The following is a 26,385-nucleotide window of genomic DNA, read 5'->3' on the forward strand; positions in this document are numbered from 1 at the left end:
CTGCTGGTGAGCGGCTACAGAGAAGAAAGGAGAGCAAACTAGAACATAGCATACGGGAGCGCCTGGGTGGCTCAGTCACTTAAGTATCTGACTCTTGATTTCAGCTCAGGTCATGATCTCACAGTTCACGCGTTTGAGTCCTGCATTGGGCTCTGCGCTGCCAGTGTGGGGCCTGCTTGGGATTCTCTCTCTCCCTCTCTCTTTGCCCCCCTCCCAAATAAATAAATAAAATTTTTAAAAAAATAAGAAAGAATAGAACCTGGCACTGTGAAATCTCAATAAACACTAAGAAAGTGTACCATATGGTGCTGGGTTACAGTAGGAAATATCCATGTGAACTTATGTTTAGCTTAATACAGATACTGATAGAACGTGGAGAGATAATTACCCTATGTGTATATACACGTTAGTATAGATAGGTTTATTTCCTAGCTCTGTCCTTTGAGAGGCTTCCAGGCAGTGACACTCACTAGTAGCAGTGAGGACACCCAGTACTTGATTGTCTTTACCTTATATATTCTCTTCTTCCCTTCATGATATTATTTTTCAGGTATCACGAAATTCACATTTTTCCCATGAAAAGATGCTTTCTTGTTTTGTTCTCTGCCTTCAGGATTTGAGGCTTTTCTCAGATATCTGATAATATTGGCTGTCTGCTCTGCTCTTGGTTAAGAGGGGGGGACTAAGGGTGCCTGGGTGGCTCACTCGGTTAAGCATCTGACTCTTGGTTTTGGCTCAGGTCATGATCTCACAGTTCATGGGATCAAGCCCTGCACTGGGCTCCAGGCTAACAGCACAGAGTCAGCTTGGGATTCTCTCTCCCTCTCTCTTCCCCTCTCCTGCTCATGCTCTCTCTCTCTCTCTCAAAATAAATAAACATTAAAAAAAAAAAGTGGGGGACTAAAGAGCTGTTGAAATCTCTGACCACATCCGTGGAGCTTGTTGGCTTTGGGCCTCACAACAGGGGTGATCTGCATTGGTCACTTGCTGGGAACAAGATTCCCCAGAGAAATCTCTTTCAGTTGCCTGCATGGACAATAAAGGGAACCAAGTGGGAAAAAGGGGTAGGAGGTCTGTGCGTTTAGCATTCAGTATGTGAACGGTCACTCCATCCTCCTGTTTCACTGTGCCTGCCATCCTCTATGAGATACCATTTCACATTCACTAGAATGATTATCAAAAGAGGGGCGCCTGAGTGGCTCAGTTGGTTAGGCATCTGACATCAGCTCAAGTCATGATCTCGCCAGTCTGTAAGTTCGAACCCCGTGTCAGGCTCTGTGCTGACGGCTCAGAGCCTGGAGCCTGCTTCGGATTCTTTGTCTCCCTGGGTCTCTCTGTGTTGGCAAAGATGCTGAGAAATTGGAACCCTCGTGCATTGCAGGTGGGAATGTAAAATGATGCAGCCATTTTGGAAAACACTGTGGTAGTTTCCCCCAAATTAAAGAATTGCCGTGTGATCAATTCCACTTCTGGGTATATATTCAAAAGAATTGAAAACAGGAACTTGAATGGGTATTTGTACATTCCTAGCAGCATTATTCACAATAGTCAAAAGATGGAAACAACAAATTCATTCATTAATGGACAGACAAAATAAGGAGGGTGGCATTGTATATACATACAATAGAACATTACTCAGCCTTGAAATGAAGGAAATTCTGACACTTGCTACAACATAAATGAACCTCAAAAATATTATGCTGAGTGAAAAAGCCACCCCCAAAAGGATAAATACTATAGGAGGCAGAGGTCACAGTCAATGTTAGGGAGACCCATTCTTCAAGAATAAAAACAAAGACATGGGGGCACCTGGGTGGATCAGTTGGTTAAGCATCCAACTCTTGATTTCAGCTAAGATCATGATCTCACGGTTCGTGGGTTCAAGCCCCGCATCAGCGTCCTCGCAGACAGAGCGGAGCCTGCTTGGGATTCTCTCTCTCCCTCTCTGCTCTATCTCTCTCTCAAGAACAAATAAATAATTTTTTAAATGTTTATTTATTTTTGAGCAAGGGAGAGAGAGAGAGAGGGAGAGGCAGAGAGAGGGAGACACAGAATCTGACAGGCTGTAGCCTCTGAGCTATCAGCACAGAGCCAGACGTGGAGTTTGAACTCGTGAAACATGAAATTATAACCTGAGCTGAAGTTGGACGCTTAACTCACTGAGCCACCCAGGCGTCCCAAGAATAAATAAATAATATTTTTTAAATTTTTTAAAAAAAGAATAAAAGCAAAGGCAGAAGGCTTTGAAGTTCCCCAAACCATCATAGAGGCAGTCAGAAACTATAGACCAGGCACTGCTAATACACAAACTACGAAATTAATCTCTATAACCTCTTCATCCATGTTAGTTTTTGTTACCTGTCAGTTTTCTGGTAGCGGTTTTGCAGTGACATCTATACAGTGGAAAGATCTTGTGGCTTGTCTTGGGAAGTGACAGGGAAGGAAAGTCAGGTTGACCATGTTCACCTCCAGAGTCTGGGGAGAGGAAATAAACCCGAGGAGAGAGTGACCGGTGGTAGGCAAAGTTCCACATGCAAAAACACGTTCTGGATGTGTTGGCTCGGGCTGATGCAGGGAGATGCAGATTGCAACAAACTACAAACAACCTCAAATTGCCACCAGCCTGGTCTGAGCCTCCTCGTCTCTCACCTGGGCCTCAGCAATAACCTTCCCCTCCCCCTGACTGGTCTCTCTGTTCCCACCCTTGCTCTCCCACACAGTCACCTCTCAGCCCAGAAGCTTGAAGAATCCTTTCAGTTATTTATTTACTTATTTATTTTAATTAAAAAAAATTTTTTTTAATGTTTCTTTATCTGAGAGAGGGAGAGTGAAAGGGAGACAGAGAATCCGAAGCAGGCTCCAGGCTCTGAGCTGTCAGCACAGAGCCTGACATGGGGCTCAAACTCACGAACCAGGACATCATGACCTGAGCTAAAGTCAGATGCCTAACCAACTGAGCCACTCAGGTGCCCCCTGAGGAATCCTTTTAAAATTAAAGTAGGCTCAAAGTATGGAAAGAGCCCAAATGTCCATCGATGGATGGATGGATGAATAAAGAAGATGTGGTATATATATATATATATATATATATATATATATATATATATATACACACACACACACACACACACACACACATACACATACACAATGGGGTATTACTCGGCAATCAGAAAGAATGAAATCTTGCCACTTGCAGCTATGTGGATGGAACTAGAGGGTATTATGTTAGGTGAAATTAGTCAGAAAAAGACAAACATATGACTTCACTCACAGGAGGAATTTAAGATACAAAACAGATGAACATAAGGGAAGGGAAGCAAAAATAATATAAAAACAAGGGGGACAAAACATAAGAGACTCTTAAATACAGAGAACAAACTGAGGGTTGCTGGAGAGGATATGGGTGGGGGTGTGGGCTAAATGGGTAAAGGGCATTAAGGAAGACACTTGTTGGGATGAGCACTGGGTGTTACACTATACATAGGGGATGAATCATTGGAATCTATTCCTGAAATCATTATTGCACTATATGCTAACTAACTTGGATGGAAATTTAAAAATAAATAAACAATAAATTAAATTAAACTAGGCTCATGCTTCTCCTCCAAACCCTACAATGGCTCCCCAACGTCCTCAGTCTCAAAGTCCTGCTCTTGGTCTACAAGAGCCTTCATGTGTTCTGGACCCATCACTTCCTGTTCCTGTTTCCAACCATGCCTCCCGTACCCCTCCTACTCCAGACACCCCAGCCTCCTTGCCACTCATCAGATATGCAGACCTGCACCCTTCCTCAAGGCCTTGTCAGCTGCTATTCCCTCTGCCCTAAACGTTCTTCCACCAGAAATCAGTTCAAATAACTCCCTTCCTTCCAGTCTTCTCTCGAGTTGCCTTCTCAAATGGTGCTTTGCCTGAACAAATGGAACTCTACCAGCTCCACCAGCCCTCCTCTCCCAGTACCACCTACCACTTTATAGCTCTCTTGTATTTCTGAGGAACTTGATTTAGTTTTGATGCTGATGATGCTTAACGTTTATTAAGTCTCCCGACTAGAACGTAAGCTCCAAAACGGCAGGGATCCTTGTAGCCCAAGGCCCTAGAAAGTGACGGGCACATATGGAAGCATTCACTAAGCATCTCCGAAAGGAGTGGATGAAAAGGTATGGATTCGTGGCTTCCTGTTAACCTAGAAGATCTCCAGGAGTGAAATACAAAGCTCTGACCATGGTCCCTGAGCTGTTTTGTTCTCTAGGTTGAAGAAATAACAAATTACTTCTAAGCTGAGATTCCCTCCAACTCTAAAGTTCCCTGATAATGATGGTGTTACTGCTTCCACTTGAGAACCTACAGAGGCTTCTGGTTACCTACCTGAGTAACCCACTTTCCTTCTTCTTTTCAAGCCTCTGCTTAGTTTGATGGCACTCTTTTTTTTCCCCCCCTCAGTACTTTTGAAAGGCTTTTCTCATCCCACACAGAGGTCATGCCTCTTCTACTTTGGTAGTTTGAAGTTTAAATAACATAGGTTTTGAATTAAGACAGAACTGGCTCTGGATTCCAGTTCCACCACTATGTGGCCTGGTGTTGGGTAACTGACCTGCCTTCTTTCAGCTTTAGTGTAAGAGTGAGGCTGGTCTTAGGTGACTCGGGTCCAACTTATGCTTGTCCAGAGTGACTCTCTCTGATAGCAGAGAGGTCCCATGTCATTGGGAAATGATTACTTATTAGTTTTACAACACCTGTGTAGAGAACTCATGCTCTGGGGTAGACAACGTGAAGAAAGTAAGGCTGATTTGGGCATGATCCCAATCTGGCGACGGAGTCAGCTACTGTGAGGTCATTACAAAAATATTCCAGTCTTAAGACATCTTAAGCAAGGGAGATTTTTCTCCTGCTGCCTTCTCTGCTCGAGCCTTTAATTGTAGCACACTCCCTACCTCTCCCCTTTACCTGGCTCGCTTCACACTTGGTAACTCCTTTTCATTCTTTAAGATTCAGTTCAGATGGAGAATGCTTCCTTCTTCCCTCCTCCACGCCTTACCATCACATAACTAAAGCCCTACTGATACTAGTCCTTTTATTCAGCACATCATGTTCAGCTATCAAGAAAACACAAAGCATACTGAAAGGCAAAAAACACAGTTTCAAGAGACAGCCCAAGCATAGGCTGAGGGCTCAAATGGATAAAGTAAACACCGTGCTAGAACGGATAGGTAATGTAAGCAGAGAGATGGAAATCCTAAGAAAGAATCAAAAAGAAATACTAGAGATAAAAAACACTTTAACAAAAATGAAGACTACTTTCAATGGGCTTATTAATAGACTGAACACAACCAAGGAAAGACTCTCTGAGCTTGAGGATTTTTTGACTGATAACCTCCAAAACCAAAATGCAAGAGGACAAAGAATGAAAACAAAAAATAAAACAGGATACCCCAGGTCTGTGGGACAACTACAAAAGGTGTAATACATGCATAATGTACCACAAGGAGAAGAAAGACAAAGGAACAGAAGAAACGTTTAAAACAATAATGACTGAGAATTTCTCCAAATTAGTGTCAGACATCAAACCACAAATCCAAGAAACTCGGAAAGCAGCAAGCAGGATAAATGCCAAAAAAACTACATCTAGGCATATTAATTTCAAACTATAGAAAATCAGAGGTAAAGAAAAATGCAAAGCTAGGAGTGCCTGGGTGGCTTAGTCAGTTAAGCATCCAGCTCTTGATTTTGGCTCAGGTCATGATTTCTTGATTTGTGAGATCGAGTCCTGCATCGGGCTCTGCGTTGACAGTGCAGAGTCTTACTGGGATTCTCTCTCTCCCTCTCTTTGTCCTTCCCCTGCTTGTTCACTCTCTCTGTCTCAAAATAAATAAAAAAAAAAGAAAAAGAAAAATGCTAGAAGGTAACATATGAAACAAACCCAGATGACTTTGAGCATGTTGATGACTTATTAGGTACAACACCAGAGACATGAAACAGAAGGCAAACAGGCATATGAAAAATGGTCCGTCATATGCCATCAGAGAAATGCAAATGAAAACAATGACCTTTTACCACACACCTATTAGAATAAAAATCCAGAACACAGACATCGCCAAATGCCACATGCTGGCAAGGATGTGGACAACAGAAACTTTCATCCGTTGCTCGTGGAAACACAAAATGGTACAGCCATGTTGGAAGACACTTTGATGGGTTTTTTGTTGTCTTTTTTGGTTTGGGCGTTCATACGCTTCGTTTTGTTTCACAAAACCTCAGCATACATTGCATTCTTTAATATTTACCCAAATGAGTTGAAAACTTATGTGCACATGAAGACCTGCACATGGATGTTTATAGCAGTTTTATTCATCATTGCCAAAACCTGCAAGCAACCAAGATGTCCTTTGGTATGTGAATGGATAAAAAAAAAAACCATGGTCCGGGGCGCCTGGGTGGCTCAGTCGGTTAAGCGTCTGACTTCAGCTCAGGTCACGATCTCGCCGTCCGTGAGTTTGAGCCCCACGTTGGGCTCTGGGCTGACGGCTCAGAGCCTGGAGCCTGCTTCCGATTCTGTGTCTCCCTCTCTCTCTGCCCCTCCCCCGTTCATGCTCTGTCTCTCTCTGTCTCAAAAATAAATAAAACGTGGGGCGCCTGGGTGGCGCAGTCGGTTAAGCGTCCGACTTCAGCCAGGTCACGATCTCGCGGTCTGTGAGTTCGAGCCCCGCGTCAGGCTCTGGGCTGATGGCTCGGAGCCTGGAGCCTGTTTCCGATTCTGTGTCTCCCTCTCTCTCTGCCCCTCCCCCGTTCATGCTCTGTCTCTCTCTGTCCCAAAAATAAATAAAAAACGTTGAAAAAAAAAAATTAAAAAAAAAAAAAAATAAAACGTTAAAAAAAAAATTTGTGTCTCCCTCTCTCTCTGCCCCTCCCCCGTTCATGTTCTGTCTCTCTCTCTGTCTCAAAAATAAATAAAACGTTAAAAAAAATTTTTTTAAATAAAAAACAAACAAACAAACAAAAAAACCCCCGTGGTCCACCCAGACAATGGAATGTTATTCAGCACTAAAAAGAAATGAGCTATTAAGCCATGAAAACTTGGAGAAAACTTAGATGCACATTACTAAGTGAAAGAAACTAATCTGAGAAGGCTACATACTGTATGATCCCAACGATATGACATTTGGAAAATGCATAACTATGGAGGCAGTAAAAAAAAAAAAAATCAGTGGTTGCCAGGGTTTGGGGATGGAGGGAGGGATGAATAGGAGGAGCACGGAGGATTTTGAGGTCAGTGAAAATACTCTACGATACTGTAATGATAGATACATATCACACATTTGTCAATGTTCAACCCCATCAGTGAACCCTAATGTAAACTATGGACTTTGAGTGATGATGATGTGTCAGTGCAGCTTCATCAATTGTCACAAATGTAGCATTCTGGTGGCGGGTGTTGGTAATGGGGGAAGCTATGCATGTGTAGGAGCAGGAGGTATATGGGAAACCTCTGTAGTTTCCCCCATCTCAATTTTGCTGTAAAACTAACACTACTCTTAAAAAAAAAAAAAAAAAAGATTCAGTTCAGGCCTCACTTTCTCCTAGAAGTCTCTTTTTTTTTTTTTTTTTTTTTTTAACTACCTCACCTCCAGGTTGGGCAAATACTCCTCCTTTTCATTTCTCAGATTATTCAATGCTTTCCTCTACTATTGCATATTATATTAGAATCACTTATCCTCATATCTGTATCTATGACTAAACTGTGAGTTCCTTCAGAGAAGGGATATTACCTTACTCATCTTTTCTCCCCATGGTTTAGTAGAGTGCCTGGCACATAGTAAGAATTCAATAAATATATAACCTGAAATGAAAAGAAATTTAATGTCAGTTACTTGGACATTGCCTTTAAGAGTATCCAGCTTTTGGCAATTCCTATCAAAATAATTCAGAGCTAGAACAAACAATCCTAAAATTTGTATGGAACCTGAAACAACCCCAAATAGCCAAAGCAATCCTGAAAAAGAAAACCAAAGCTGGAGGCATCAAAATCCTGGACTTTAAGATATATTACAAAGCTGTAACCATGAAGACAGTATGGTACTGGCACAAAAACAGACCCTCAGGTCAATGGAATAGAATAGAGAGCCCAGATATGGACCCACAAACATATGGCAAACTAATCTTTGACAAAGCAGGAAAGAACATCCAATGGAATAAAGACAGTCTCTTCAGCAAATGGTGCTGGGAAAACTGGACAGCACCATGCAGAGAAATGAACCTGGACCACTTTCTTACACCATACACAAAAAGAAACTCAAAATGGATAAAAGACCTCAATGTAAGACAGGAAGCCATCAAAATCCTTGAGGAGAAAGCAGGCAAAAACCTCTTTGACCTTGGCAGCAGCAACTTCTTACTCAAAACATTTCCAGAGGCAAGGGAAACAACAGCAAAAATGAACTATTGGGACTTCATCAAAAAGAAAGCTTCGGCACAGCAAAGGAAACAGTCAGCAAAACTAAAAGGCAAACAACAGAATGGAAGAAGATATTTGGAAACGACATATCAGATAAAGGATTAGTATTCAAAATCTATAAAGAACTTATCAAACTCAACACCCAAAAACCAAATAATCCAGTGAAGAAATGGGCAAAAGGCATGAATAGACATTTCTCCAAAGAAGACATCTAGATGGCCAACCGACACAGGAAAAAAATGCTCAACATCACTCATCATCAGGGAAATACAAATCAAAACCACAATGAGATACCACCTAACACCTGTCAGAATAGCTAACATTAACAACTCAGACAACAACAGATGTTGGCGAGGATGAGGCAAAAGAGAACCCTTTTGCACTGATGCTGTGAATGCAAACTGGTACAGCCAATCTGGAAGACAGTATGGAGGTTCCTGAAAAAATTAAAAATAGAACTACCCTATGACCCAGCAATTGCACTACTAGGTATTTATCCAAGGGATACAGGTGTGCTGTTTCGAAGGGACACACGCACCCCCATGTTTATAGCAGCACTATCAACAAGAGCCAAAGTATGGAAAGAGCCCAAATGTCCATCGATGGAAGAATGGATAAAGAAGACATGGTATATATATACAATGGAGTATTACTCAGCAATCAAAAAGAATGAAATCTTGCCATTTGCAACTATGTGGGTGGAACTAAAGGGTATTATGGTAAGTGAAATTAGTCAGAGAAAGACAGATATCATATGACTTCACTCATATGAGGAATTTAACATACAAAACAGATGAACATAACAGAAGAGAAGCAAAAATAATATAAAACCAGGGAGGGGGACAAAACATCAAAGACTCTTAAATATGGAGAACAAACAGAGGGTTGCTGGAGGGGTTGTGGCAGGGGAGATGGGTTAAACAGGTAAGAGGCATTAAGGAATCTACTCCTGAAATCATTGTTGCACTAGATGCTAACTTGGATGTAAATTAAACAATAAATAAATTAAAACAAAAAAAAAAAAACAAAGAAAGAGTATCCAGCTTTTGGGGCACTTGGGGAGCTCAGTCGTTAAGCATCTGACTTAGGCTCGACTCATCATCACACGTTCCTGAGTTGGAGTTCCACATGGGGTGAGCTCAAGCTTCGCTTTGGGAAAAACATGAGCTCCGCTTTGAATGAGCCTCTCTTCTCTCTCTCTCTAGCCTTCACTCACTTGTGTGCTCTCTCAAAAACAAACAAAAGTATCCCGCTTTAAAAAAAAATTTTTTTTTTTGAGAGAGGGAGAGAGAGAGAGTGAGTGGGGGAGAGGGGCAGAGGGGGAGAAAGAGAGAGATGGAGACAGAGAGTGAATCTTAAGCAGGCTCCACACTCAACCTGGAGCCCAACCTCACGATCCTGGGATCGTGACCTGAGTCAAAATCAAGAGTCGGACGCTCAACCAACTGAGCCACTCAGGCACCCATAAGAGTATCCAGCTTTTAAAGCATATGAGAAGATGCAAGAAACTGTCCTCCAGAATTAAGCTGGATTATGCCAGCTTAACTCCTGAGTTTTAATTTTTTTTTTTTTAACGTTTATTTATTTTTGAGACAGAGAGAGACAGAGCATGAACGGGGGAGGGTCACAGAGAGAGGGAGACACAGAATCCGAAACAGGCTCCAAGTTCCGAGCTGTCAGCACAGAGTCCGACACGGGGCTCGAACTCACGGACCGCGAGATCGTGACCTGAGCTGAAGTCAGACGCTCAACCGACCAAGCCACCCAGGCGCCCCTAACTCCTGAGTTTTAATTTCCCACTGTATTGCCTGTCTTTTAGGATTCCTCTTGCTGAGTCCTATTCCTGACTGATTCCTGCATTTGCTCCCCTCAGCTTTTATGCTCTCTTTTCTTGAGGCCTCAAAATCCACCTTGGCTCTATTCATTCATCACTTACCAAAAATATTTATTCTGCCAGGCACTTCCTGGCACTGGGGTTACAAGGAGAAATGCGACAAGGCTCCTGCCCTAGAACTCGTATTGAATTAAGGAAAGAGGCTTGTAAACAAAGGGTTGAAAGAGGGAGATGCACACTACAGCAGAAATATCCATGTTCTCTTGGCATTCAGAATTTGGGCTTTTATCTTGGGAGAGAGGCAGAAAATCCATGATATAAGGATTTGTAATTTTACTAAGGTGGATATTTGAATGGAGCTATCCTCAAGGTTGGTGAGCAATGAAACAAAACACCTAGCCGGAAAGCTGGGTCCAGATGCCTTGATACGGTGTGCATTTCAGCCTGGCATTGGGGTCCCTTACACCTCCTTAAGCATATTGTCATAGTCACTACAGAGATTAGGTGATTGCTTAAAATCTTCAAGAGGGGCACTTGGGTGGCTCAGTAGGTTGAGCATCTGACTCTTGCTTTTGGCTCATGTCAGGACTCTGCTTGGGACTCTCTCTGTCTCTCTCTCCCCCACCCCCTTCTCTCTCTGCCCATCCCTTGCTCATGCTCTTCTCCCTCTCTCAAAATAAATAAATAAGAACTTAGAAAAAACCTTCAAGAACACTTCATCAGAAAATTATATGCTATTACGGGGCTCTCAAAAATGGAGAGTTCTCAAAGACCAAGAAAATTTTCTCAGGAATGCCAAGGATATATTTTATATATTTAAGGGTAAAATTATCAACTATGTGAACCTGCACCCTACAAGCTACAAATTATTGCTGAGAGAAATTTAAGAAGATCTAAAATAATGGCAAAGTAAACAATATTCATCAATCAGGGGCATCTGGCTGACTCTGTCGGTGGAGCATGCAACTCTTGATCTCAGGGTCGTGAGTTCAAGGCCCATGTTGGGTGTAGAGACTACTTAAAAATAAAATTAAAAAAAAAATTCATCGGGACACCTGGGTGGCTCAGTTGGTTAAGCATCTGACTTTGGCTCAGGTCATGATCTCACAGTTCGTGAATTTGAACCCTGCATCGGGCTCTGCGCTGACAGTGTGGAGCCTGCTTGGGATTCTCTTTCTCTCTCTCTCTCTCCCTCTGCTCCTCCCCGACTCATACTCTTTTTCTTTGTCTCAAAATAAATAAATAAACTTTAAAAAGAAATTAATCAATCATAAGGCCCATTGTTGTCAAGGAATGAATTCTCCCCAAACTGATGTACAGATTCAATTCACCTCCATCAGAATTTCAAAAGACCTTTTGTAGAAATCAATGATCTCATTCTAAAATGTATATGGACCCCTGGGTACCTGGGTAGTTCAGTCTGTCAAGTGTCCTACTCATGATCTCAGCTGGGGTCTTGATATCAAGGTTGTGAGTTTGAGCCCTGTGTTGGGCATGGAGCCTACTTAAAAAAAAAAAAAAAAAAAAAAAAAAAAAAAAAAATATATATATATATATATATATACACACACACACATATATATACGGATATGCAAAAGACTGAGAACAGTCAAAACAATTTTGAAAAAGAAGATAGTTGGAGGACTGAACACTATCTGATTTCAGGAGTTACCATATAGTTACAGCAATTAAGACAGTTTGGTATTGGTGTAACGGTAGATACAGAGATCAATGGAACAGAATATACAGTTTGAAACTGACCCACACATATAGAGTCAATTGTCTTTCAACAAGGGGCCAAGACAATTCATTGGAGAAAAGTCTTTTCAACAAATAGGGCTGGAACAATGGCACATCCATATGCAAAACAGTTTTGTCCTTCACTTCATACCACACATAAAAATTACTTTTATTTTTTTTTTAATGTTTATATTCGAGAGAGAGAGACTGTGAACAGGGGAGGGGCAGAGAGAGATGGAGACAGAATCAGAAGCAGGCTCCAGGCTCAGAGCTGTCAGCACAGAGCTCAATGCCCAACCAAAAGCCACCCAGGCACCCCCAAAAATTACCCTTAAAAGGGTTACTATCTGAAATGTAAAAGTTAGTTATAAAATTTCTAGAAGAAAACAGAAGAAATTCATTGTATCCAATGGTAGGCAAAGATTTCTTAAATAAAACACAAAAAGCAGAAACCATAAATTAAAAAAAAAGATAAATTGTATTTTATTAAAGTTAAAAACCTTTGTTCTTTGAAAGATACTATTGAAAAAATGAAAACTCTAGGGGCAACTGGGTAGCTCAGCCAGTTAAGTACCAGACTTCGGCTCAGGTCATGATCTCACAGTTTGTGAGTTTGAGCCCCACATCTCGGGCTCTGGGCTGACAGAGTAGAGTCTGTTTTGGATTCTCTCTCACTCCCTCTTCTTCTGTTTCTCCTGCATTCTCCCTCTCTCTCAGAAATGAATGAATGAATGAATGAATGAATAAATAAATTAAATAAATAAATTAAATAAATAAATAAATGAATGGGTTTTAAAAAAATGAAAACTCTACACTTACCTTGATGAGCACTGAGAAATGTACAGAATTGTTGAATCACCGTATTGCACACCTGAAACTAATACAACACTGCCTATTAACTATACTGAAATTAACATAAACATAAATAATAATGGAAAAGAAAACTTAAGCCCCAGATTGGGAGAAAAATGTTTGAAATAGATATATTTGACAAAGAACCAGTATTCAGAACATAAAAGAACTTGTACAGCTCAGTAATAAGACATCATAATTTTTTTTAATGAGCAAAAGAGTTGAATGAACACTGTGCAAAAGAAAAAATATAAATGGCCAAAAAGAATATGAAAAGATGTTTAATATAGTTAATAGGGAAACACAAATTAAAATCACAATGAGATATCATAACATACCCACCAGGATGGCTAACATTAAAAAGATCGACAATACCGGGGCACTTGGGTAGCTCAGTCAGTTAAGTGTCCGACTTCAGCTCAGGTCATGATCTGGGAATTTGGGAGTTTGAGCCCCTGAGCCCCATATGAGGCTGTCTGCTCTCCACACAGAGCCTGCTTCTGTCTCCCTCTCTGCCCCTCCCCCGCTTGCCTGTGCAGGCACGCTCTCAAAAATAAATGAACATTAAAAAAATTTGACCATACCATGTATTGTCAAGGATGAACAGCAACTGGAACTCTCTTACAGTGTTTGTGGGGGTATAAAATGATAAACCACTTTTTTTAAAGTTTATTTATTGCTAATTTCTATACCCAACATAGGGCTCAAACTCACAACCCCAGGAGTCAAGAGTCACATGCTCCACCAGCTCAGCCAACCAGGCACTCTGGTAAACCACCTTGCAAAGCAGTTGGGCAGTTTATTAAAATGGGAAACATGCACTTGCCATATAACCAGTAATTCCGCTCCTAGATGTTTACCCCAAAAAAGTGAAAACACATATCCATACAAAGACTTCTATATGTACTTTCATATTAGTTTTATTCATAGTTAGCAAAAATAGAAACCAAATGTTCCTTAACAATTAACTGGATAAACAAATTGTGGAATATCCATGCAAGGAAATACTATTTGGCAATAAAAAGGAATGAACTAATGATACACAGAGCAACATGGATGAATCTCAAAAATAACATGTTAAACAGAAGAAGCCAGAAACAAACCAGTGCCTACTGTATGATTCTACTTCTATGAAACTGTAGAAAAGGCAAAAACTAAAGTGACAGGAAGCAAATCAACATTTGGTCATGTCAAAATGACTCAGGCAACTTGAATAGGATCCTACCTCCTAAAGACTGGACAAATCTAGTTATCAATAAGCTTAATAATTGCAATGGAATTGCACATCAAATGTGTTTCAATCCATGAGTTTGTAACGATATTAAAACATACATACATACACACATTGTTTACAAAAATAAGCCTATGACAAACAATTGTCGGTGGTGGAAACAGAAATGTTATAATATTATATGTTCTGTACTGTATTTCTAACAACATTTGGCTTGACCTCAGAGATTTGAAAATTATGAAATATTTATTAAATATATGGTTATCAAGGCAAATGAGATTGTGTTTATTTGTGAGGATGTAAGGGAACTTGTTTTCTTCTGTCAAAACATGTCTTAATGTTGTCAACAATAAACAACACTTTGAAACTCTTTTATAAACCATCTAATCTTGGGTTCTATCCACAGAAATTCCCTGAATTCATACCACGTGTCCATTCAGTCCACATGGCTTTTCTGTCCTCTTTCCACGTCTGAAATGCCAGGTCCTCTGAAACCTCCCAGTTTCATTACTGTAAGTGATGAAATGCCAAGCAGTCTCCTAAATTCCAGGCCACTTGGGTAGTATCTTAACACTTCCCATTCTCGAAGTCCTAGGTTTATGTTAGATCACTTTTACTTTTGCCCACTTGAAGACTCCAGCAGTCCACAGACATTTTGTCAGGATTTATAGATTTTCTCCCTTTAGGGTGGCATTTAATCACGAGGGAAACCAAAGAATCTGAATGGGGGAGCCTGGGTAGCTCAGTGGGTTGAGCGTTCCACTCGATTTCAGCTCAGGTCCAGAAAGCACAGTCATGAGATTGAGCTCTGTGTCTGGCTCTGAACGTTGCATGGGGCCTGCATGGGATTCTCTCTCCCTCTCCCTCTGCTCCTCTCCCACATTTGTGTACTCTCTCTCTCTCAAAAAAAAAAGAATCTGGATGGATTCATAAAACCCATAATCAATGGAAAAACAACTCGAAGTGCAAGCTCTCCTGATAGTTTTCAGTCAGTTTGTCTCATAGTCAGAAAAGTTGTTTTTACCTGTCACCAACTGGGACTGTGTGGAAACACAGATTCTGAATGGGACCCCGGGGGAAGGGGAGGTTGTGTGTGGGGAAGTGAGGAGGAGTGAGATAGGATGTGTATGTCACCAGAATTATGTTCCTCCACGTAACTGGGAGGAGGATGGAAATTTAGAGCTAGAAAGGAACTTAGCAATCATCTACTCCATATTTTTTATCTTACAGACTAAGAAACAAAGGCTTAAAGAAGTAAAATAGCAGTACCCAGGAGCAAGAAGTAGCCTGAAGCCTAGTTCATGGTCCTTTCTACTATATCCCCTGTCTATTTTTGAAAATGATTTATTTAGAGGGGCACCTGGGTGGCTCAGTCCGTTGACTGTCCTACTTCAGCTCAGGTCATGATCTCATGGTTAGTGGGTTGGAGCCCTGCCTTGGGCTGTGCTGACAGCTCAGAGCCTGGAGCCTGCTTTGGATTCTGTGCCTTCCTCTCTCTCTGCCCCTCCCTGGCTTGTGCTCTGTTTCTGTCTCTCAAAAATAAACAAATGGTAAAAAAAAAAAAAAAAAATATTTATTTAGAAAGCTAAAACAGACAAATGCAAGAGACAAACTCTTCATAGATTTCAGGGTTCCAGTGACAGTGAGATTTTTATCAAAAGACTAGGGGCGCCTGGGTGGCGCAGTCGGTTAAGCGTCCGACTTCAGCCAGGTCACGATCTCGCGGTCCGGTCCGTGAGTTCGAGCCCCGCGTCAGGCTCTGGGCTGATGGCTCAGAGCCTGGAGCCTGTTTCCGATTCTGTGTCTCCCTCTCTCTCTGCCCCTCCCCCATTCATGCTCTGTCTCTCTCTGTCTCAAAAATAAAAAAAAAAAAAAAAAAAAAAAAAGACTAAAAACTGCCTGAGCCATAAAGGTATTTAAATATTTGCAGAAGCTAGTTTAAACTAGGTCTGGTATTTCCTAGGGGTACACCTCCCTTGTTTATGTTTCTTAATTAAAAAGTTGAAAACAAAAAAGTAGAAAGATAGGCCATGGGTTCCACATGGGCTCAAATTCAATCCTTGATCATTCATTCCTCATTCAGCAGTATTTAAAGTCTGATATGGATAAGGTACTATGCCAGGTGCTGGGAATGAGCAGAATACAGTCCCTGCACCCTCAGAGCTTACACTACAGCTGAAGACAGAGTATCACAGTAGTAATTACATTCAAGTGTGTTGAGTGTTACACCTGGGGAAATGCCAGATTCTATGGATTTATCCCTGGGGAAAAAATTCAAGCTGTTTCTCTTCTGTTACAAATATATTTCTGGGCTGCCTCGTGAGTTCTCCAAACATGAATTCTTTTCAATAAAACATTTAAAACAACAAACGTTTACTGAATACCTACTGGTGTGCCTTACAGTACGTGAACATCCGCAAGAAAGATAAATTAGCAATGTAAGAATCCTTCTGTACAAGTACAAAATTATTTTGTATTATACATGCCTGATATTTTTACTATCGTTTGAAACCACTGAAACCATTTGAAACCACTGTGATCTGAAAAACAATTTGATTTATCTTGAGACTTCAGGCCCCCAGAAGAATACTATTTTTTAAAACAGGTTTTGTCTGGCAAAATTACCCACCCCACCCCTATCTTTTCAGAGCGCTGCAAGGCTCTACCTACTACCTGGCAGAGGTCTGAATGGAGCCTCTCCATCCTTAAAGGGCCAGGTCAGGGCTCTCCTCTACCAAACGCTTCCCTGCCATAAGCCTGCGTACACCTTTCGCTCTCTCTACTCTTCTAGATCCCGCATTTATATAGCATTTAGCATATATTCTTTTCAGTGTTGACTTTGTATATGTGTGTCTTCCCCAAACTGGAGGGATTGTTTAGCTAAAGGCTGTAACTCGCCATCCTCCTATGGTATCACCTTAAGAGGCGGTCGCCCCAGATCCGTACATTCAGCACAGAAATAGAAATTCCACTCATAATGTAGCAGACTCTCTCATTAACCTTGGGGCCCTATTTCCCTCTCTCTTGCAACAATCTGGTTTATTCCACGGGGTGGAGAAAGAAGCCAGGCTGGCAGGGTGGGAAAGGAATGGCGTCAGTGTGAGGTCACGCCACATTGTCCCGAATGCCATCTCCACTCCGAGGCTACATTAACGCAGGATGGAGGGATGCAGCTGGAGGAAAGATACGGGCCCACCTCGTGCAGACTACGAGCAAAAAGACGGCAGGACGGAAAACACTGCGGGGAACCTCGCGGGGTGTGGCAGGACACCTGGGCGCCAGCAGCGAACGCCCGCAGGGAGTGAAAGCGAGGACCAGGGAGCCACGCCGGGGCCGCGCAGGATGAGGCGGGACTTCCGGAATCCATTTGCTTGAGTGGCAGGGGAACCGGAAGTGGGGGCGCTGCTGCTGGTGCTGGGGCCCGAGGAGGGACGCGCCGGAGCGGGGCCGCCGGGACTGAGCGAGCGACAGACGCGCCACCCGCCGACGCCGCAGCCGCTTGGGGCCCGCACGGACCCTCTGCCTGAGTGAGTGCAGCCAGGGTCGCGGGGAACCGGTGGCCTAGAGGCGGGGGTCGGAAGGGCCGGCGATGTGTTATTGTGAGAGGCTCGCGACCTCCCCTCCCCCACTCTGGGCCCCTCCCCTCCGCGCCACTACCTCCCCCGCCACCTCCCGCCGCCCCTCGGGGGGCCTCGCGCGCGCGCCTTCTCTCCGGCTCGGCGTGGCTACCCTACTCGCCCGCGCTACCCTCGGACAGCTCGCCGCCCCCCTGAGGGCCTCCCGCCCTCACCCCACCCCCGAATGTGCCGACTCGGCTAGGCCGCTGGCCGCCGTCTCCACCCGCCTTTCCCGGGATGGGGCGGGGGGACGAGGTGGCGGGGCGGCCGCCCCTCCCCGGCCCACCCCCTGGCGCAGGCCTCCCGGCACCCCAGTTCTCTGGGGCCGGAGGGGAACCGCCGCAAGCCTCATTTGTAGCAACTCTGCTGCCTCTGGCCTCAGCTGTTGGCCTCTTCCCTCCATCCCCGCGTTCGAACCTCAGACCTTCCCATCCCTTTCCTCCTGTCGGAGAGGCCTTTAACGCGGGCCCAGACCCGTTACTCGGTTGCATGTTGACCGAGCACTTTTTCCTCTCCCTTTTGTTGAAAAATTGCAACTCTTTTCAAACTTCTCGGTTTTCTCCAATGTATTCAGAAACCCGCAGACTGTCAGGACTCCAAAGGCTATGTAGCCCACCTCATTTTAGAGATGAGGCCCAGCCCAAGGTCAACCAGCTGCTTAAAATGCCAGTGGACAGATTTTCTCAGGTGCTTTTTACTTGGTCCATCCGTGTCCATTTACCCGACCAGGACCTCTGGCCAGGTTTGTGATGTACCCGTTGCACGGTGACTCACTGTTCTGTTTTCGGTAGCTCTCAGGCCAGCGTTGCCTTTCTTGATTTATGTACAAACCTTAAGAAAAGCAACACTTGAAGCTTTGGCCTCTTTTTAAGAGCGTGTCCGCAGAGAAAGGGAGGACCATCTGCACCCGCTCTAGGATTTCATTTCGCACAGCTTTAAATTGGGGGAGATGAAGGTGTGGAGGGAGAGGAAGAAAATGCAGAGGATTGTCTCTCCTGAGCATTTGCATATGCCTTGGCCTCCCAAACGCTTGTCTTTAGCTTGTCCTGGGCACATTGTTCTGATGGAAAGGTTGCCTCCTTGTGGGGGAGCAGGGGAGGAGGAGGAAATCATTGTGCTTTAATTTGTTGGCTTGGGCGGGCATTTGATAATAAATTATGGATGTGCTGGAACCCTGGGACCCACCCACCTGCCCACTGAGGCAGGGTATTCCGGATGAGGCTTTCCTTCCCTTTCAGAATAACCCTGCTAATTCTCTCTGAAACAAAATGAAGAGTCTGAGGTCAGAGTGGAAACATTCTAAATCTTTTAATTCTTAGTGCAACTTTTCTCCTCCCTCTCTTTCTTGGTTAAACTAAAGATCCAGCTCAGCTAGAGAATTTATATTTCTTTGTTGTTGGAACTGCTTTCTGATTAAACGTGCTACACCACGTACTGGTAGAAGTATTGTACCTGGAAATTCTGTTCACTGTCATAGTCCAAGTTAAGGTAGAAAGAAGAGAAAACGGAAATGCTGTGCTTACTCTTCATTTTTCCAAAGAGCTCATTTTAATGGACTATCAGAGATTCAGAATAGAGTCTGAATTAACAAAACTTTCATTCTTGGCATCTTTATCTCCGTTCTGCTTTGTTTTTCTAACTGAACCTGCTGTTTCTGATCAGAAGTTAGTGACTTCTAATTCCCCCCAGTGGGATTATTATTAATCAGGAAGGTGAGATGGGAGTCAGATGCCCCTCCCTGTTGGTACTTTTTTTGTTGGGTTACTGAGTACAGCTTCACTATTCTGAATACTGCTGTGTTACAGTATTGTTCTACCTCTGTCCTACCTGAGGCAGGAAACCGAAAATCATTCAATTTTTGTGTCCTACCATAGGCTGTTCTGAATAGTTCCTGATTCATTCTTCATTTCTCTTATAAAGAAAACAACAGCTTATTTTATCAGACTCCCAAATTATTTAAATCTTCCAGATGCGTAGTCCCCTAGATTATACATTTCCAACCTGGTTCTTAAAAAGGAGATTGCATGGGGTTTTGGCTCAGTTTTTCTTCACCTGCTCTTTAAAGAGGTTATTAAGCCATAGGCATCAATAAAACGGAAAGCTACTCTGCACTGTGAGAATTTGATTTTGCAAAACAATTCAAAATCCGAGTGTCTGAAAGCACAAAGAAACAATTTTTTTGCTCAGATACTTTGCCCTTGTAGAGTAGGAAGGATGACCTTGTATTCATAGTTAAGGGGCCGGGGGGGTGGGGAAAGACTGCTAATTGGGAATATTTTGCAGTCTTCTCTCAGGTCTGCCTGCCTGGTAGCCTCAGATAAGTGACATTTTACCCCCTTCAGTTTCTGTCTCTGTTTCTTCGTTTTGCCCAAGAAGAACTTTAGGACCAAGATGAAAGTATTTTGCTTACAGTATCAGGATGCCACTAAATTTGGGTAGTAGTAATAGGGTATATAAGTGAGTTGAATTAGTAAATGAGAATTTATCATATCTTTTCTATATAGAGCCAAAAGTCCTTTGCTCAAGAATAATAAATAGGCTTTGGAGGTACGTCACCCAGAGTTCCAATCCCAGCTCTCCCTGTCGTGGAGCAGGTTCCTGAAATCTCACTGAGCTTCAGTTTTATTTAAATAACAAAGCTCCTAGCACAGTGAGTTGCAAATAGTAAGTTCTTCATCATCAGTTGTTTACCTGTTGGAGGAACTCTGAAAATCCATGTTAGTAAATTAAATCAAATCTAGAAAGATTTTGTATCATTTAAAAAATTTTTTTAATGTTTATTTATTTCTGAGACAGAGAAAAAGCATGTGAGGGAGAGGGGCAGAGAGAGAGGGAGACACAGAATCTGAAGCAGGCATCAGGCCCTGAGCTGTCAGTACACAGCCCGACGCGGGGCTTGAACTCAAAAACCATGAGATCATGCCCTGAGCCAAAGTCGGTTGCTCAATCGACTGAGTCACCGAAAGGTTTTATATCTTAAATAGACCATTGGTCTTGAATGTAGAGTACGTGCACTCCTGGGGATTGCAGAAGATGATCCATTGGAATACAGGAAACAATTTAGAACTTCTTTTTACATTTATTTTTTTACCTAGAAAGGGGGAAAATAGACTTTATTAATATTTCATATACAGATTAACCACTCACATTTAATTTATAAATATACATATGTCAGGGCACATTTCAAAAAGATTCTAAAATATTAAAAATGTTTGGGCCCCATGAATCTGGACCAATCTTTACTCACATGCTTTAATTCACTTTATGCTTTTTTTGTTAGGTGCTCAGCTTGCCTCTCTATGAATCTTTATTGGAGGAGTCTACTTAGAGGCAGGCCATGTCATTTTGTATCATATTTTTTAGAAATTTGTCTAACTGTACAGTCTATCCACTGGCCCTGTGTTCCTATTTGGGGACATACAAATTAAGCTTGATACCTCCTCGGAATCTTCAAATACTTTGACAGTTATGTGTGTCCTGTGTCTTCCTCTTCCCGATTGAGTTTTTCTACACGTTATAAACATAGCTATTCCTTTCAACTATTTCTAATATGACACGCTTTTAAATTTCTCACCGTCTTGGCTCCTTTCCTCTAGACACCTGCCAGTTTGTCAAAATTCGTGAAGCTCTTCAAGATCTCAACATGGTATCCCAAGAACTGAAATGAAGTTGAAGTGCCTGCATTGTCTTTTAAGTGGTCACCCTGTATTTGCAGCTTGTCACCCTTGTTCTTTAAGCAATCCCAGGAACAATAGTTTCAATTATATAATCATATAGTGAAAGTAGGACAGATTATTCTTCTCCGTTTGAGTAGTGGTCTCTCAGTTAATTCTGTGTCCGTTAACTTTTGTCTCACAAAATACCTAACGTATTAAGTGTCTCTCCAGGTGGGAAAGTAAATGAGCACAAACTAATGAAATAGTTGGGTTTTTAAAAATCTATTTAAAAACTTAGGAAATAGTTTTTTTGGATTAGTGGAAAATGAAGCTGTTTGTTGCGGTACTTTACATTATATATGTAATTTTGAAATCCATAAGATGCAAAAACTTGATTGCACCTTATCTGTCTTAAGGCCAGTAGAGCTGTTTGATCAGCAGGGGAGAAAAGTTTGTTGTTGTTTTTAAAAAAAAATTTTTTTAATGTTTATTTGTTTTTGAGAAAGAGTGTGAGCAGGGGCGGGGGAGGGGCAGAGAGAGAGGGAGAGACGTAGAACTCAAAGAGGGCTCCAGGCTCCGTGCTGTCAGCACAGAGCCCGGTGCGGGGCTCAAACTCACGAACTGTGAGATCATGACCTGAGCCGAAGTTGGACGCTTAAGCAGGCACCCCAGGAAAGGTATTTTTAAAATTAAAACTACTGTTAAACACCATGTCAGATTTTAACCTGTGTAGCCAAAGTTCAATCTAGACTTGAATTTAGACCCAAAAACACTTTTGTATAGAAGGTATAGAATGTTTTATTAGCTTAAAAACAAAAGCAACCCACCCCCCCAATTAAATGTTTCTATATGACTATTTGTTTTAACCCCCTTAGTCATTTTTTTCTTTTTCTTTTGTGCATCTTTTAATTTTTCCATACTTTATCTTGGACAATGAAACCTCAGACAGATAGATACCATAATCTGACTGGAGCTTTACAAATTCATCTGGCAGTTCTATCTAATTCTTGTATTTTACGTTGATGTTTTTAGCTCCAAGTAGTTTCTGGTTTTTGGGTGAAGTGGTTAGATAGATATAAGGCCCTCTTTAGGGAGTCAGCATGAACTGGTTTGTGATTAGTGGGCCAGATGTGACGTTATTGGGGTCAAGCAAACCTACTTTCATTTGCTCCCTGCACAAATTACCTAAATTACCTACTCACAAATCTCATTTTGCAAAGGTTGGAGGTGGTATATATAAAACATGGCATATATAATTTTTCATAGATAGCTGTTTTCTGATAGTTGCAAATTTTAGTAAAGAAGTACATACAGATGGTCCCTGATACAATAATGACTCTATTTAGGATTTTTGACTTTACAATGGTGTGAATGCGGTATGCATTCAGTAGAACTGTACTTCCAGTTTTGAAGTTTGATCTTTCCCCGCGCTAGCGATATGCAGTAAGTAAGATCCTCTCATGCTGCTGGGCAGTGACTGGGCAGTGGCAGTGATCCAAAGCTCCCAGCCAGCCCCATGACCCCGAGGGTCAACATCCCATATGCTAACAACCATTCTGTACCTATGCACCCATTCTGTTCATCACATTCAGTATAGTATTCAGTAAGTTACGTGAGATATTCAACACTCTGTTGTAAAATAGGTTTTGTGTTACATGATATTGCCCAACTGTAGGCCAGTGTAAGTGTTTTGAGCACCTCTCAGGTATGCTAGGTTGTGGTACTTGGTAGGTTAGGTGTATCAAATGCATTTGTGACTTAGGATATTTTCAACTTACAATGGGTTTATCCAATTATAATCCCATTGTAAGTTGAGGAAGATCTGTACACAGGGTGTGGATGGTATTTTACATTTTCAATCAGATATGGGCTTAACCCTGAGCCTAATTTTTTTAGACCTAGTGTTATTTAGAGTGGAGCTAATTTATTTGCATAGTGCTAAAAAATTGGTTTGCTTCTGTAATGTATTTTTCATGAATGAAGGTATGTTTTTATGTTTAGAGGTTTGTTACTTTCTAATTCTCAAAAATTGCTGCTTTGGCAATCCAGTATGTGTGTTTACTCAGTAAGTACTTACTGAATGAATATATCTCCCATCTTCTTTCAGAGAAAGCTTAGCTGTATTTGATGATGGCAAGGGAAAGAAAAAGAGAATGGCCCCCTTTTCTGTAAGCTACAAAACCCCAGTTTTTTCTTTCACATCCTTTGCATGCACCAAGTGATTTCTGGAGCCTGATGTCTCTAGTATGTATACTTTAGAGTTGATTGAAAACAGGTGTTTTTGTCTTTCTAGAAAGATTAGCACTTCTAGTTTTCCTAAATTTCACTCATTGCTTCTTTTCCACTATCAGATGCCGTATTTGGGTTAGTCATTAATAACATTTTCTTAGTGGAGACCTGACAAACATAAAAAACCTTGTAAACATTGTCAGAAACCACCACCAAAGCCTATGACTAGTTTTGTCACAATCTGTAGTAGTTACCTGTGATGTTTAGTAGTGGATTCTAATCATGGCTGTAGTAATTCTCAGGTGTCTAACTTGAGCAGCCTAAAAGGTTCTAATGCAGGTTTCATTGAACTCTTAAGCGTCTAATTCCTTGTGTCATTTGGTACTTACATTAACATGTAATCACGAAAAATTATTGTAGATGTAAAGTGTATACTTGCAGCAGATTTTTTTCTATGCAGTGCACTTAATGCACTGTTCCTCAATGATATTCAAACCTGTCTAGAAGTTTAATGATGCTAGATATTTATGGGACTTAAGCAGTCGTGTCCTTGAATTCCTCTCTGCTGAAAATAATCTCCAGTTGTTTTTGGCAAAACCACAGTGAGACTTAAATTATTATTTCAAACCTGACATGTAATATTTAAGTGGTAACAAATAAACACTCCTGTTAATGAATGAAACATGACACAGACATTTTCCCCCTCAGGTGTAGAATGAGCCAAGGAGACTCAAACCCAGCAGCTATTCCACATGCAGCAGAAGATATCCAAGGAGATGACAGATGGATGTCTCAGGTAAAAGGAAATGCGTGTGTATTCACCCAAGATGAGTCTTTTCAGTTTTCCCAAGTCTTTTGACCAAAGCAGCAAAAGGGCATTTTTTATGGTCAGTAAGAATTATTTAAAAATTTTTAAAGATTTATTTAATTTTGAGAGAGAGACAGAGTTCAAGTGGGAGGAGGGGCATAGAAGAGGGCGACACAGAATGTGAAGCAGGCTCCAGGCTCTGAGCTGTCAGCACAGAGCCAGATGTTGGGTTAGAACTCATGAACCATGAGATCATGACTGGAGCCGAAGTCAGACACTTAACTGAGTCACCCAGGCGCCCCGAGAATTATTAAGTAAAAAAATTTTTTAATGTTTATTTATTTATTTTTAATTTTTTAAAAAAATGTTTATTTTTGAGAGAGAGTCAGAGCATGAGTGGGAAAAGAACAGAGAAAGAGGGAGACACAGAATCCAAAGCAGGCTCCAGGCTCCAAGCTGCCAGCACAGAGCCCGCTGCGGGGCTTGAACTCACTACCCGGGGCTTGAACTCACTACCCGTGAGATCATGACCTGAAGGAGGGAGGGAGCGAGCGAGCGAGCGAGCATGTGAGCGTGTGTGCGTGCATGCGTGAGCACAAGTTGAGAAGGGGCAGAGAAAGAAGAGGGCAGAGGATCCAAAGCGAGCTTTGCACTGACGGTGAGCTCAAACCCACGAACTGTGAAATCATGACCTGAGTCTAAGTCAGATGCTTAACTGACTGAGCCATCCAGGTGTTCAAGAATTATTATTTAAAAAAATTTTTTAATGTTTATTTATTTTTGAGAGAGACAGTGTGCGAACGGGGGAGGCACAGAGAGAGAGGGATACAGAGTATGAAGCAGGTTCCAGGCTCTGATCTGTCAGCACAGAGCCCGACGTGGGGCTTGAATCCAGGAACCGTGAGATCGTGACCTAAGCTGAAGTTGGATGCTTAACCTACTGAGCTACCCAGGTGCCCCAAGAATTATTATTTTAAACGAAAATCTGATGTTATGCTAATGTCATACGTAATCACCAGTCTGATGTTGGAACGGAGGAGTATTTTGAAAGCGCTGGGTGCCCCAAGGTTTATTATTTTAAACGAAAATCTGATGTTACGCTAATGTCCTATGTAATCACCAGTCTGATGTTGGTACAGAGGAGTATTTTGAAAGCATAGTAACTGCTTTCTGTTGATTTTGAAAGATAGTGGTGTCTCCACAGCATTCTTTTTTTTAAGCTTTTTTTTATTTTGAACTAATTTCAAAATTATACAAATACCACAAAAATTTTAGAAAGAATTTCTTATATCCTTCATCCAGACCTGCCAGTTATCATTTTGCCACATCTGCCTAACTGTTCTGTCTGTATTTGTATTTGTATGTGTATACGCCAACATACGGTGTTTTCTGAACCATGTGGGAAGATGTTGCAGTCTTTGTGCCCGTTCTCCCCTAAATATTTCAGTGTATTTTCTAAGAATAAGGACATTTTCTTATGTAACTACATATAGTTATTAAAGTCAGGAAATGTGACATTGGTATTACACCATATTCACATTTCTCCATTTGTCTCGATGTTTTTCTGTCAGTTTTCTTCCCAGTCTGGGATCACGCATTGTATTCAGTTGTCCTATCTCTCTATTCTCCTTTAATCTGAAATATTTCTCAGCCTGCGTTTTTCATGACATTGACAGTTTGGAACATAAGCCATTTATTTTGTGGAGAATCCCTCAATTTGGATTTGTCATTGTCCTCATAATCAAGATTCAGGTTTTGCATCTTTGGCAGGGATATCAGTGAAGTGGTGTCCTTGGTGCATCACATGGAAGGTACATGACGTTCGTTTGTTTCATTGATGATGCTGACTTTGATCACTTGGTTGGTTAAGATTGTTGGCCTAAACCGAATGTATTATGGAATGGACTCTTGGGTCTTCTTTTCAGTGCAGTTTTGAAGCTCACATTGTCCCAGGTAAAGCAAGTGG

The 26,385-nt window shown here is 41.8% G+C and overlaps 1 protein-coding gene across 3 annotated transcripts in view; it reads left to right on the plus strand.

The window, feature by feature from the left end:
* The first annotated feature begins 17,481 nt into the window (after nucleotides 1–17,481).
* PAFAH1B2 (platelet activating factor acetylhydrolase 1b catalytic subunit 2) overlaps nucleotides 17,482–26,385 on the plus strand; it is a 28,382-nt gene continuing 19,478 nt past the window's right edge. The window contains exons 1-2 of one of the 3 annotated variants that reach the window (XM_058686838.1): nucleotides 17,482–17,636; nucleotides 24,320–24,407. In XM_058686838.1, the coding sequence (XP_058542821.1) occupies nucleotides 24,327–24,407 (81 nt within the window). In that variant the 5' untranslated portion in view covers nucleotides 17,482–17,636; nucleotides 24,320–24,326. Of the gene's footprint in view, nucleotides 17,637–24,319; nucleotides 24,418–26,385 lie in introns of those variants that run through there. The other 2 variants (XM_058686840.1, XM_058686839.1) reach the window with 2 other exon arrangements.

Source organism: Neofelis nebulosa, chromosome 10 (genome assembly GCF_028018385.1).
Source record: "Neofelis nebulosa isolate mNeoNeb1 chromosome 10, mNeoNeb1.pri, whole genome shotgun sequence".
NCBI lineage: Eukaryota > Metazoa > Chordata > Mammalia > Carnivora > Felidae > Neofelis > Neofelis nebulosa.